Source organism: Stylophora pistillata, chromosome 1 (assembly GCF_964205215.1).
Source record: "Stylophora pistillata chromosome 1, jaStyPist1.2, whole genome shotgun sequence".
Lineage (NCBI taxonomy): Eukaryota > Metazoa > Cnidaria > Anthozoa > Scleractinia > Pocilloporidae > Stylophora > Stylophora pistillata.
In genome coordinates, this window is record NC_142519.1 from 28,374,104 (window position 1) to 28,389,103 (window position 15,000).

General features: G+C 38.2%; 1 protein-coding gene and 1 pseudogene across 2 annotated transcripts in view; both read right to left on the bottom strand.

Annotated features, from left to right (window-relative positions):
- LOC148741967 (zinc finger MYM-type protein 2-like) overlaps window positions 1-1,796 on the bottom strand; it is a 3,385-nt pseudogene extending 1,589 nt beyond the window's left edge. Inside the window, exon 1 of the transcript XR_016001965.1 lies at window positions 1-1,796. This exon is cut by the window's left edge and continues 22 nt beyond it. The product of XR_016001965.1 is annotated as a zinc finger MYM-type protein 2-like (transcript).
- A 141-nt stretch (window positions 1,797-1,937) lies between these two features.
- Window positions 1,938-11,665, bottom strand: LOC111322744 (uncharacterized). Its single transcript, XM_022925909.2, has 3 exons — window positions 11,475-11,665; window positions 3,095-3,259; window positions 1,938-2,227 (listed from the first exon to the last, which is right to left on the bottom strand). The coding sequence occupies exons 1-3, from the start codon at window positions 11,497-11,499 to the stop codon at window positions 2,070-2,072; spliced, it is 348 nt and encodes a 115-aa protein (XP_022781644.1). The 5' UTR covers window positions 11,500-11,665; the 3' UTR covers window positions 1,938-2,069.
- Window positions 11,666-15,000: the final 3,335 nt, after the last annotated feature.

The window sequence follows — 15,000 nt, forward strand, 5'->3', positions numbered from 1 at the left end:
TGAGCATTTTCCTCTGAGCATTTTCCATCCCTTTCACTCGTCGACACACCCATTCCTGAACAACAATTACAGGATCAGGTTACACAACTACGCAAAACCAAAGGAATTGCAATGACTGACAGTAAGTACTTACCATCATATTCATCCGACTTAACTCACAGTAATTATCTTGACTGCGTAAGAAACAATTCTTCCTCAGAACTGCTTTCCCAGCAGCTTTCTGCCATTGTTCCAGACGACAATCAGTTGACTTTAAAAAACAACTGTTTGTCGAGCAATATGCAAATTGACATTTACCCTGAAAACAAACAGTCAATAACTTGTTTCTGGTTGCATTTTTTCACACTTACATCTCCTGTTATACCCATGAAAACAATAGCTTATGACAAACAAACAGTCAATAACTTGTTTCTCACTGGTTGCATTTTTCACACGTACGTGTCATGTAAGTTATACTCATGAAAACAATAGCTTATGTAACCATTATCTTGAATAAAAACATCATTGAATGTCAGGAATTGTTTGATTCATTGTTTTTCACAGTGATAATAAAGGGTGCCGACATTCGGTGATGTAATTGCAGACAGAAAATAATGGGTTTGGATGACCATCAGTAATTATAATAGATAATTACTTTGGCACATGGCATTATGGGAAATTGCAGGCAGCTGAGGCCTTATAATGGCCTCAGCTAGCTGGCTGCAATATTTCTCATAATGCCACATTCTTCAGTAATTATCTATTAAATAACTGTGTGTACTTCCAGTATATACGACAGTCTGCCCTCCTGTTTCATTCTGTCTATAAGCCACACGGCAAACTAGATTTCTTTTAGGATCGTTCGTCTATATATTATAATTATACATATAAATATTCAATTTCTATAGAATTCTTTTCCTTTTTTTTTTTTTTATTTTCCTCTCTTGTGCCCGCCTCGAATAGCCCTAGCTACTTGCGGGCCCGAGCTTGTAATTTTCCGTATTAAGCTTAAATAAATTTGTTGTTGTTGTTCAATAGACTTACCGGTACATACTATGTCTATTTAGAAAAGCTAACCGCTTTTTCAAACTAAGTTATGTTGACTTATTTTAATGTAGAATCAATAGCTACTTGCAGTTTTTGTAACTGAAAAAAAAAAACAGCACAAAGTTTCTTTTTGTGCACAGACAAATGAAAACTTTACTAAAAACACTGTGTAGGAGTGCAAAGATTTTGTTTGATTAACATCAAGATAAAAACCATTATTCACTTCAGGAATATGTGTATAATTATAAGTGGATATGAGTGCTGGATTGGTGTTAAAAAATAGTAGAAAATCTACATGAGTTAAAGAGATTGTCTATCCGAGTGAAAAGGTATTAAAATACAGTCGTAATTTTTATTTTCAGCCTTTTGTCCCTTTAAGTTAGTATGACTCTGTGTGGTTTTATGCTTGCTAGAAATAAAATCCAACTGCCACCCAGTTAGCCCAATGGATAGTACTCTGGACTGTTGTGCGGGAGGTCGAGGGTTCAATCCTCGGCCAGACCAACACTCAAGGTCTTAAAATAATTGAGAAGAATTTGCTACCTTTGTATAACATCAAGAAATTAATGGTTAGATATTCTAGTCTTCTCAGATAGGGACGAATAAATGGAGGTCCCATCTCCTGCAGGGTTGGGGTAGGAGACATTAATTTCCCACACATGAGATTACTGTGTGATGGATGTCCTCCCCTGGGGTGGGATGGGTGGGAAGGTGGACTAGCTCAAATGGTTTGTATGTTCCCTTCTAGTCCTTCCCCACTGCAAATTAATGCATTGAAAATGGAATAAATTAAATTAAGAACTATTTATAGTCACAACACCATCCATAATGTCTGGAGGGAGGTATGGTTTTTCAACAACAATGACCATGCAACCTTGAGTTTTTTTGTAAAAGCAAATATATCTGCACTATTTCATAAGAATAGTTTATTTCATAAAGTGAATTTTAAATAGAAACAACAGTTACAGATGATTTTCCTTCAACTGGTATATTTGGACACGCAACAAGAGGTCTTTGGGCTTTGAATTGATCCTTTCTGAGACTCAGATGTCTGAACTTGTTGCAGGCCACATGGCCCAATCACCCTTTGTAGAAGGGGCATCCTCAAGCCACCATTGACCTTCTAATTTCGTTCCTTTTACTTCACCTTCGTAATACACGTTGTGGCTATTGTATGCCTTGCAGAATGTTACTTTACCATCTGAAAGTAAAATTAAAAGAAGCCTTTTTCACCCTTACTGGTAGCCTCAGTAACTGGTAACTAGTTTCATAAACATTTTGTGGGTAAACTTATTCAGAATAACAATTAAAAAAAATGTTATCTGTTGACTGGAGTTTGAAAGAAGTCACATGCTATTGTTATCATTGGCTCCGTCTTTCCTCTAAGAATAGATAGGTGGGGAAAGGGGAAAGAAGTTACAACTGTCAGCTTTGGTAAGTTTCCAATTTCCTCATATCAAACTTTACCACTAAAAGAAAGACTTCTGTAAGTTTTCAGTTGATGTGCTCCACAGTTCCCCTCCCTACCTTGTGATATTGGTTATTTTTTACACTGAATTTTATTGTATCAAAATAAGTTTTAAAGTCATCATGTACATTGTAGGGATAATTCAGTTTCAAATACCACAACCCTTTTCCATGAGTCAAATGCTAAGAATAATTATATGAAAAATCGTATATTTGATTTTTCATAATGCATTTTTCATACATGTTCCTTTTCTATGAGTTAGATTCCAGCTGATTATCTTCATTTCATATTCTGCTCTAATTTGTGCACAAAAAACCATGGAAATTAGCAAATGAAACTGAAGAATTTCCCTAAAGAGTCCATGTTGATACATAACTTCGAACTGTAGTCCATAACTGCGAGATATGGTTGGACAAGGGTGAGGAGGCAAAGGGCTAACTTAGTACAATACCATGCATTAATGTTACAGTCACACACAACACAGGAACTATGGTTAGGTGAGGTTCCTAAATATTTGACACAGGATCAGTGAAGGAAGATTTTCAGCTACACATTCTAATCATTTTTGCTCAAACAAACTAGAATAATTGTTCTAATTACCTGTTATTTTTCCATCCTCAAAATTGAAGTGACCAACTTCATCACTCCCAGTTGCAGTGAATTGATGGTTGTTTCCAAAAGCCATGTTAATGTCCATGTACCACTTGTTGTTGGCCGGCCCTCCAGCAGAAAACCTGTTGTCTATAAAGTAACCTTTCCATTTACCTGTAAAACATCCAGCAATACGAAAGTCAGTCAAGAGCAAGAGCATAGAGCACTTCTTCCAGATTTGAAGAAGGGAAGAGAGAGGGTGGGGGGTGGGTGGGTGGGTGAAGATACCAAATGTATATCCAATGTCATCCCATCCTTACACAATCGATAACAAAGGTATCCCAATCGAGTCCCAGAAAAATGAGAAGGAAATCGCATTGACCCATATTTCCCCAGAAAATCACTGGTGTACCCAATTGCTTGCGTTACTCATGATGGAACAACTTGTGATGCGTGGCGAAATTAACAGACAGACAGAACGCGAATGACGTACTTCTCTCTGTAAAATTGTTCGTCTGAGATGATGGTATCCAACTCCTTCTATTAAATTTTAGATATAAGCTCAGTATTTCTTCTTATGAAGAAAAGATCACGTACCCGCTTACAATTAATTTTCCTTTTTGCTTTCCTCCGCGATCAAGCTGCTTAAAATAATTGTGACCTCTCACGCGAAAACGTACACTAACGGCTATCCGTTCGAAGGCGTTTTGCCGTTCACTTGCCGTTCACCAGCCGTTCAAAAAAAATAGCATCCGTTCGCACGGCTTGGGTCATCCGTTCAAAAAAATATAGTATCCGTTCGCACGGCTTGGGTTATCCGTTCAAAAAAAACCTGCATCCGTTCGCATGGCTTGTGTTATCCGTTCAAAAAAATTTGCATCCGTTCGTACTGCTGGTGTTATCCGTTCCAAAAAACTAATAATTATTGGTTCAGCCGGTTACCCCTTGGGAAAAGTAATTAAAATTCAACAGTTCGCACGGCTGGGGTTTCGGTCGTCCGTTCAGAAAAACTCTCAACTGTTGTTCATCAGTTCAGAAAAATGCTTAGCCGCATAAACAAGTTCTATAGCAGACGTGCTTTGAAGTTTGCAATTTTCTCTTGGAATATTGTTTGAGAAGAGTTTGTTCAGAGAGGTCTGAGGGCCTCTCCTTAAATAAGATTTTTTTTAACACCTTGCGGGTGACCACAGGCAGCCCAAGCTCTCTACGAGAAAAGCGGACGTGACTCTTACCGTGTTGCGTAACGTTTTATGTTTATGAAGGTTTGTATGGGATGTTATCGGTTTGCCTTAAAAGAGAGAAAAAATGTCTTGTTTTGAAATAAAATGGGCTCACCTTATTGCCTTGTTGTTTTCTTTGTTGATTCCGAGCGTCTCAGGCCATTTTGAAGCGTTTTCGGCGAGTTAGCGCTATGTTGGTGTTCAACTGCTAAAAGAAAGACAAGGCCGGAAACCTATTTTGGAAGCGTCCGTCGCCCGAAGCGAATAATTCAGCCAAAAAATTTCCTGTGGGGTGACAGAAACTGAAGTGCTTATTCCGAAATGCTGTTTAAAATGAGTACACACATCAAGGATTGTGTCTTTTTCGAATCGTTCGACTTTGTAGATGTAGGTGTCCTGGAATGTTGTTTCCTTATCGGAAATTTCAGCCGTCAACTGAAATGAGCAATCTGTTCCTAGAAGTTTATAGCAATTTTTTTTTAACTGTATCGATCGTTACATCATAGACCGGTTCACGCTCTTGAGTGCATGCTGGGTAATTAGGGCAAGCAAATCCAAAATGGCGGATACGAACAACACTCTTTTGCTCGATCTGAATACTTATAGTTCAATATAGAAGTCACAGCTACATTTTGAGCTCTTTATGTTATTGCCATCTCGCTCAAAAGTCGTTGACAGTTCAATATCCCAACAACACGATCATGGCCACGCACCTCGAAGATTTTTTGGAACTTTCATGTGGGGAATTGCAGTTTTATCTTAAACAGCGAGGTTTGCCCTCTGGAGGGACACACTCGGATCTTGCTGCTCGTGCTTTGGTAGCTTTTGAACATAAAACGCCTATTCGAGATTCGGCCGAAAGCCAAGCCAAGTCACTACAAAATGAACATGTAGAACTACTACGCACATGCGGTATAAAGGATCCGTTATCCATGGTCGATTGGGAGGACTGTGTAACAAAGTGGCCGCATACAAACATTGGTCAAATATTCTCGTTTATACTTGGAAAAAAAGCTTTCGACACTGACTATATTGGTCAATATAAAATCAGAAAAGCGTATTCATACTTTAAAAGTGGTTTTGTGCATACTGTATACTCAAAAACAATTCATGGACAAGACAAAGTTCTGTTGTTTGCATCTGTCACTCCATCTCAAAGAATTCGCGAAGAACCTCATAAAGTGTGGATAATTTGTAAATCTCCCGGTGAAATTCTTGGGGCATATTGTAGCTGTACAGCTGGATACAGTCAGTGCTGTAATCATGTCATAGCCCTTTTATATAAAGTTGAGTTTGCCAACCAGAAAGGTTTCACAGATCCTTCCTGCACAGATAAGGCATGTGTGTGGAATAATACTAGCAAGAAAGACATCCAACCCATGAAATTAAAGGACATGGTGTTCCAAAGCCACAAGGTAGTCAAAGAAAACCCAAGTTATGCTATTAATAGCAAGGAAAAACAGAACTTTGATCCTCGGCCAGAATCCTTGAGGGTTGTTACCGAAGAAAGCAAGCAAAAGTTTCTAGCTTCTCTTCGAAACATAAATCCTGATGCTGTCATCCATATTTCATATGCACCACCAACTTCTGATGATGTTCCCCCATCACTACAAATTATAGCTGATGATATATCCTCTAAAAACAATGGTGTAGATGCTGATGAATTAGTGAGACAATTTCTGGAACAATTATCTTTCAATGACAGTAGCATTAAAGAATTAGAAAAGGCCACAAGGGATCAGGCTAACTCCAGTATATGGAAAGAGCAAAGAAAAGGTAGAATAACTGCATCTCATTTTCATGAAGTATACACAAAGACAAAAACAATTCTTAGAAAAAGAAAGCCAAATTGCAAAGTAACACCTCTTCTTGAGCGAATTTTAGATTGTACCGATCTGTCAATGATACCTGCCATTAAATGGGGAAGAGAACATGAGAGAGATGCTGCTGCATCATTCTTTGCACAAGAATCCAAAAAACACAAAAATGCAAAGCTTCAGACTTGTGGCTTGTTTATATCTAAAACTTACCCTTTTGTGGGAGCTACCCCAGATGGTATTTTTCACTGCGATTGCTGTGGTCATTCTTGTATTGAGTATAAATGTCCATACTCACTTGCAGACATGAAATTTGATGAGCATTGGAACAATACAACTTATCTAGAATTAGTGAATGGGAATATCATGCTCAAGAGAACCCACAGTTATTATTACCAGATACAAGGACAAATGGCCCTAACAGGATGTCCTAAAACCTTTTTTGTTGTTTGGACTCCACTTAGTGGTGCTCATATTGAAATTATTGAGTTTGATTTAAAACTGTGGCAAGATATCATACCAAATCTAACAATTTTTTTCAAGACTTATGTTGCTAGGGTGTTGCTAGGTACTAGGCCTATTTATTATTGTCCTGTCTGTGAAAAACCCTGTCTTGAGCCAGATGAAATTGAATGTGATGATGAAAACAGTGTTCAGTGTGAATGTTGTATGCTATGGTTTCACTGGGCCTGCTCAAATTTTGAACAAGAATCAACATTCATTTGCAGATTTTGCAATGAACAAGCAATAGATAATGATTAAAATTATAGAGTGGAAGCAATATGACCTCAACAAACTACTAAATAGTACAAAATAGTGCGGATGAAACCAAAACATTATAGTATTTAGTATTACTAAAGTTTCAAAGTTATTGTTTGAACATTGTTGTAGCTATATACAAACATGTTTGTGTAATTCCATAAAGGAATTGTATTCTAGAAGATGTGTAAATAAACTTGACTACCATAGCTTATAACCTGTGAGAAAATTGAATGGGAACATTTTGGACTGGTACAAAATGCAAACATAATTGATGAAATGAAATCTATGTACTCAAAGGCTTTTTCATATTACATATTGCTGCACAAATGATGATTATGTCATCCAAATGGGAAAGAATGCTAATGGGAATTTCTTGCTTTAACATAGCAAAGTCTTTAATTCGCTTGATAGCCTGCTCGACATAAATCCGTACATTAGCAATAAGTGATGTGTTCCTAACATCAGCACCTGACATCTGGAGATTGGAATGCTTGGAGGGTGGAATTGTTAGAGAACATTGGTAGTATGCTAACAGGTCATGAATCTTGAATCCCCTGTCTGCCATAACTTGGTCATGTGGCTGAAGATAGTTTAAGAAACCACTGTTTTCTACAATAAAAACATCAGATGACCTCCCACTGAAGGTCTCAGAGACAAATGATATGTGGCCATTTGGTGTTATCCCTATCAAAAACTTTAACGTGTAGTGTTGTTTGTAATTTGACCAACACATTGCCGCATTCTCTAAGCTTGATGGGGTTTCAGAGAATAGTTCTGTGCAGTCAATGATGACTCTACACTTTCTGTAATATCGTCGAAACATATCAGGCATATTTCTTTGAATTAAATACCTATCTGGCCAGGAAATCATCCACTTTAATTCTTTAGACATCAGCTTAACCCAAGTGGTAAAGACAGAGCTGACAGTCGCCTCGGAAACTTTGAACCTTAAAGCCAGATCAAATACAAAGAGTCCTAGCTTGATTCGCATCATGGTTAGCAAAAACTCTTGCTCCAAGGTTAGAGCTCTCTGTACATTATTTGACCTGGGCTTGGTGGTGTCCTTCAAAGCACTTTCTTTGTCTCCTTTCCAGTAGTGCATACACATGGCTTTTTCAAAGAGTGTATTAAACATCAATTGAAATGTTTCTACGTTAGGGAATCCAGTGAAACGCTGGACATCTTGCTCTGTTGTTAAATCAGCAAACTTCATACTTCCGTATGTTAGCGGATTTATTATCAAGCATTGAGTTCCTTCTTCTTTGAAGCTTGAGTTATTGGATGCCTCAGCAGTAGAGACAACTTCGTGTCTTGCCACAAGCTTTCTTTTCTTGGGTGAAGGTTTGTTAGAGTCACTTGGCACCATATACAAAGTTGGAGTTGGTGAGGAGTACGTTGGCTTTCCATATTGAAAGTGATTCGAACAAACAGTCTTGTAGTTGCCGGGTTCGAATCCAACAAGTCCTTTGGATATGCTGGCAATCCATTGGGCTCTTTTCTTTGGATCCTTCGGAATAAAATGCCAGCGAAGATTTTCGACATGTGACCGTTTCACTATCTTTTTTGGATATCTTGAGTCGTTGTTACAACCTCCAACACAACATCGGTAGTTAACCATTATATATCTTATTTTTTGACGCATTAAAATCGAAAATACAGAGCTCAAAATGTAGCTGTGACTTTTATCTTGAACTGTCAATACTAAAAATTGCGACCAGTTCTGAAACAAAGCCGATATTCATTAAGTATTCAGATCAAGCAAAAGAGTGTAGCCGAGCGTGTCCGCCATTTTGGATTTGCTTGCCCTAATTACCCAGCATGCACTCAAGAGCGTGAACCGGTCTATTTTGAGTGTTTTCAGCTTGTGCCGCGCGCGTTGATTCGATCGTACATCAGTTCTTAAGGTTCAGTGTTGTAGCTGTTGCGGTCGCTTTCTTCTTTTTATTTCAGTCTTAAAACGACCGATTTCACGTTGATGGAAGCGCATAATCGCATTTACTTTTTCTTGCTCCGTGTTCTAACGGATTTGATTTACTTCTGCGTGTCTTTGTAAAGCCTTGATTAAAATCATTGTCCGGTGTTATTTTGGCCCTCGCCCTATATTGTAGGATTTCTGGGCATTCAGGCCTTTTACCGATGAACGTGAGCAAGCCACTAGCCAACGCTTACACTTTGCCAAGTCTCGCAAAGGTTTTGGGAAAGGAATGAATACTTTCTTCCCCTATTCCTCTAACTCTTTGATTGATTTTTGCCATTTATCGGCATATCTTGAGTCTGTCTTACACTCACGCCAACAACAGTGTTTGGTACCAACCATGCCACTTCCTCTAAGAACGCTAACTCTTTTTAGTGAAATTTCCTGTCGTTTTCTTTCAATACTACAGCTCTCGCTGAGACACTTCATTTGAGTTGGTTGCAATGTTTGTCTGAGTGTGTGCGGGGGGTCTCATAGGATATCACATAACAAAATATATTTTTAGTTATAGTAGAAAGCTCTTTTGAAAAGACGTAAGTTTCAAATTGATGATTCAAAAAGGGCTTATACTATTTTGCGAAACGAAACGAAACGAAACGAAACGAAATTGTACTATTTTGCGAAACGAAACGAAATTTTGCGAAATGGCGTTTTTTCGCCTTTATTTAGTAAATATGTCTTCTTCGTCCGAAACAATATGTGTCCACTAATAAAATAATCAATATTTCTAAGCGCCTAATCACCTCTCGTTTTATCAACCATAATAGTACTCGTTTCGCAAAGTAGTAATTTTGACAGAATTACTATTTTGCGAAATGGCGTTTTTTCACCTTTATTTAGCAAATATGTCCTCTTCGTCCGAAACAAAATGTGTCCACTAATAAAATGATCAATATTTCTAAGAGCCTGGTCACCTCTCATTTTATTGACCATAATAGAACTCGTTTCGCAAAGTAGTAATTTTGACAAAATTACGAGTTCTATTTTGGTCAATAAAATGAAAGGTGACCAGGCTCTTAGAATTATTGATCATTTTGTTAGTGGACACATTTTGTTTCGGACGAGGAGGGCATATTTGCTAAATAAAGGGGAAAAAACGCCATTTCGCAAAATAGTAATTCTGTCAAAATTACTACTTTGCGAAACGAGTTCTATTTTGGTCAATAAAATGGAAGGTGACCAGGCTCTTAGAAATATTGATCATTTTATTAGTGGACACATTTTGTTTCGGACGAGGAGGACATATATGCTAAATAAAAGCGAAAAAACGCCATTTCGCAAAATAGTAATTCTGTCAAAATTACTACTTTGCGAAACGAGTTCTGTTATGGTCAATAAAATGAGAGGTGACTAGGCTCTTAGAAACATTGATCATTTTATTGGTGGAAACATTTTGTTTCGGACGAAGAGGACATATTTGCTGAATAAAGGTGAAAAAACGCCATTTCGCAAAATAGTAATTCTGTCAAAATTACTACTTTGCGAAACGAATTCTACTATGGTCAATAAAATGAGAGGTGACCAGGCTCTTAGAAATATTGATTATAATATTAGTGGAAACATTTTGTTTCGGACGAAGTGGACATATTTGCTAAATAAAGGCGAAAAAACGCCATTTCGCAAAACTTCGTTTCGTTTCGTTTCGTTTCGCAAAATAGTACAATTTCGTTTCGTTTCGTTTCGTTTGGGAATTTTTCTAACAATAAGGTTACACAAGCCGCGCGGCATGAGGACGTGAGAAATTTACCATTGAATAGGTTATTGTTTACGACTGAAATCAATTATGCAAATGTCGCTTGTGGCGAATGTTATGCTTTGACAAGTGTAAACACCGTTCGTTCTTATTGACGCAAAGAGATGGTTTCGTCCACCTAAAATAACCTTAGTTCTCTGTATCTTTGTTACTGGCAGATATTTAACGAGAAATGTGCGCAGGAATGTTTGATTTTGAACTTTAAAAAACAGGTTCTGAGTTAATGTCGGAAACGCAACCACAAAGTCGATATTCAGCTGAAAATTGAATGATGTTTGTTTTCTTTGCTCTCTGTCAAAGTAATGTGGTCGTTGATTTAAAATGATTATCATCTTTACTCGTTCAACCGTTCAAACATTTGCCACAGCCGTTCGGCCGTTCACCGTCAGCCGTTCAAAATTTTTCTACAGCCGTTCAGCCGTTCACTGTCAGCCGTTCAAAACGTTTCCTCAGCCGTTTACCGTGAGCCGTGAGCCGTTCAAAAATTTTCCACAGCCGTTCAGCTGTTCACTTTGAGCCGTTCAAAATTTTTGTTCGGCCGTTCAGCCATTCATGTTAGCCGTTTCAATCGGCTTGGCCATCCGTTTGTCATCCGTTCACTAGCCGTGCGTTTTGCCGTTCGAACGGATAGCCGTTAGTGTACGTTTTCGCGTGAGAGCTCACAATTATTAAAATCGTGAACTCAAGAAGGTTCGACGTTTAAAGGCTTCGAATCACAATGTGCCGTACTGCCGAAATATTTTTGCCATGATTAATATAATAAAATCACAGAAAGATCAAACCACGTTTTCCAGAGATGTGAAACACAAATCTGAGGTCGATTTGTTTTGTTTACATGGGCCTCAACCAAAGAATTACATACCACTGATGAAGAACTGGATTGTCATCTTTCAATCTTTACATGTGGTTATTCCTTCCAATTTCTTCGCGTGGTCTTTTTCGGCTATTCAGGAAAATGCAGACTTGAAATCGTTGATTTACGGAGGTATTTTTACTCCCTATCGCTTGAATTGAACTTCCTCTTTAGCAAAAAGGGTAAAATATTAACCCGTCCCAGGACTAAATCCCAGCTGCGCGGTCAATCAAGTTAATTCGAGGGATTGGAGCTTTCCCTTGTCGCCGGTCGCCATAGTTGCTCGTGGAATTCAAACTGAAGTAGTGATTCACCGTTGAGTGTGCCATTCCCTTCCGCGTTTCGAGACCTACGGACCATTGCAGGCACCCACCTACTGGTCTGTATTTCCTCGCTCTAACAAGCTCCCTAGCCTCCTAGGTCATTTTAAATAATTTCAGACAAGCGCCCCCCTTGAACGAGCGCCCTAGCCCTCGACCTCCCTCCTCCTTCACTTTCTTAAATAGCGGGGATGCAAAGAAAAAAAGTTTCTATTTCCACTGTATTTATAAAATTTTAAGCTTCAACTGCAGCGGAATCAGTACAAAGGTTAATATTTTCAAGCACCCCCTCCCCCCCCCCCCCCCCCTCACCGCCTAGATTGAGCCGCGCTGCTCTCCTTCCAATAAGCGCGCCTCCTTTCAGCCGAAGTTTAAAATAAGCAGATGAATAAAGGGAGTAAGTTTCTAAAGAAACTTTCGTGCTGCGTCGGCGGGGGTAACAAGGTAATTTGGTAATATCAACTAAGTTGAAATTGTAAATTGGCCACCGTAAAAAGTTAAAAAGCTTTTTTTTATTTATTCCTTTATTCCTTTATTCTAATGGCGTTAAACTTAGCATAATCAACCACTACCCACAAATAGCATAGCTAGTCTCAGCGGGCAGTGTGTGGACGCTAAAACATCTTACATAGATTTCGGTTCAACAAATGATTCAATAAATATACAAGAAACACAGTACAGGCCGTACAGGCCTGATTTTTTTCAGGTCTGATTTTCGCTATTGCCTAAATAGCGCTACCTACTGCGAGGATCGTGCATCATACGTATCTAATACCGCAGTTCAAAATATATGAACTTCATATATTCATTGTATCTCATTTATCACTTTCACGGGTTTATTACGAATCAACTTAACGGCCTGCTCCCAGTTGGCTTGTTAGCTCAATTGGTAGAGCGCTGCACTAGTATCGCAGAGGTCAGTGGTTCTAGTCCCGTAAAGGCCTGATTTTTTTCAGGTCTGATTTTCGCTATTGCATAAATAGCGCTATCTACTGCGAGGATCGTGCATCATACGTATACAAGAAAGAGAAATTAAATATTAAATCATTCATTTAAAAGCAGAAATGACAGTATGAGATAAAAATACAGAAATAGAAACACATGACAATAAATAGAAGAATACATAAGTTATACAGTACTATTTACAGGATTTAACTTTTGACACATCATTGATTATTCGTTCTACGTCAACATAACTATCTTGAACTTGAAGATTTTGAAATAATATTGTTGTTAGCTTTTTTTTGAAAATATCTTTTGGAAGATTCCTTAAAGTTTCCTGGGATGCTATTCCAAATTTTACAACCAATCCTTGAGAATGAGTTTTTATGTTGACGTTGAAGCTGACGTTTCGAGCATTAGCCCTTCGTCGAAACGTCAGCTTTTTAACTCTTCACGGTGGCCAATTTACAATTTCAACTTAGTTGATATTACCAAATTACTTTAAAATAAGCAGCCGGAGGTTTATTCGAGTAAACACTGGTATATAGTGTTTACTCTAAAATCTTCAGGGAGGCTTGGGTTTTTCCTACTTAGCCTTAAGACAACGTTTTCTAAAAATCCCAAAGAATAGATTTTTTGACGCCAGCTAGAAAACCCGAAAATTATCCTTTGATGAAAAAAGTTCTCCTATACCCTTCTAGCACCCCTCGAGCTTCAGCGTCTGCGGGAATATATGGAAAATGACTGCAGCAGAAACAAAGAGGGAAAGATTGTGGAACGGTCCAAAGAACAAGTGAACGAAAGGAGCATGCTCTGAAATGGTTGCTTTCGCATTTTTCAGACCACCAGTACTTTTTCAAAGGATACTAGATACTTTAGTTAGTTTCGTACGCATCCGGCACATCAGAAATAATGATTTAGATAATTAATTAATTAACTAGTAAGCAAAGAGAAAGAAAGAGAGACAGTGAAACTTGACTCCAGAGGGCCCACTCCGTAACAATGTTTGAACGGAAGATTATAAAGACCAATCTGGGACAGAAAAAGTTAAATCCGTAGCTTGTTCATCAGTGAACTGAAATGTTAAAAATTAGAAACGAACACCCAGTTGTAAGAGCATTTTCAATCGTTCTCCATGGTTTCTATCAAAATACTTTGAGTAACGGAACGCACGCATAGCTAATGAAGCTAAGAAAAGAGAAAAAAAGAATCACTCTCACATATTTTTGTTCCGTTCCGTGACAAGAACTGCGTTTCTAACATGCAACCCCTGACCTCACCGGGTGGGATGTTTTCCATTACTACTACAGCTATTTTCTGCATTTTTTTATTCTTTTATCCCGGGTATTGAGCGACATACGTTCGAAACGAGTATCGAACACGAACAGGGCCCTGGGAACTAAGTGAGAAAAGGAAGGGTGCAGCAGCTTTCTTCCAAGCGTTTCTTTAAACAACTGCAGAGTCCTGGCGATAATAAAAGTATATAAGTGCCCTTCACCCAGTGGGAAAGTGGCAAACTAAAACAGCTCCTTCCAATGAAACAAGGAAGACAGATCGATACCTCAAGGAGTCCTATTACTTCCTTATAACTGGAAAATGCTCCTCAAGCGAAGTGTCTCTAAGTTAAAATTTTATCTAAGTTCGAGCTGATACCTCTAAAATCTAAGCAATATTTGCATGTCTCAATTGAACTTCATTAAGTTCAAAATCAGCCTTCAGCTTGATATCCTTCTTCAATTTTTAAAGAAAAATATCTGACTGAAGGGTTCAGAGTTGTATTTTGAATCCGCCCTTGAAGTGGGAAAAGTCATTTGAATTACAAATAATTTTCAAAATTAACATTTACATTTGCGTTTAGTCTTGCACGAGTAGAAAGAGCTTACGAACCACAAGAAATTTCTTCGTCTTTTCAACTTCTATGGTTTAAAGAACACATTATTTTGACCATATTACCTTGGATATCGTCAGTTCTGTCAAGTTCGGTGAGTGTTTCTTCTACCGAATCGAGTGGTAAAAGATTAGACGTCGAGGATTCATGGCTTTTATTTGTCACGACTTTTCTTCAGGTAAATAACCTAAGTATTGATGTGTTTTGGATAGAAATGCAATGTTTTTTATTTCCGTTGTTGCTCTCGAAACAGAAATTTACAGAGTCACATGTAAGAAGGGAGAGCATGTTACTCATAGAGAAATACAAGTCCTTCGTGACAGCCGCCATGACAGTTCCTCTCGAGCATTATGATCTTTAGAGCATCGTGAGAAATTCGTTCTTT

What these genes read in the sequence shown, in the direction of transcription:
- LOC111322744 (XM_022925909.2), bottom strand. Translation starts at nt 11,499, where the DNA reads ATGACAATCCAGTTCTTCATCAGTG. An exon ending in AATCCAGTTCTTCATCAGTG is followed by an intron (nt 3,260 to 11,474) that starts GTATGTAATTCT and finishes GATGTTTTACAG; the next exon opens with GTAAATGGAAAGGTTACTTT. An exon ending in TGAGGATGGAAAAATAACAG is followed by an intron (nt 2,228 to 3,094) that starts GTAATTAGAACA and finishes TTTTACTTTCAG; the next exon opens with ATGGTAAAGTAACATTCTGC.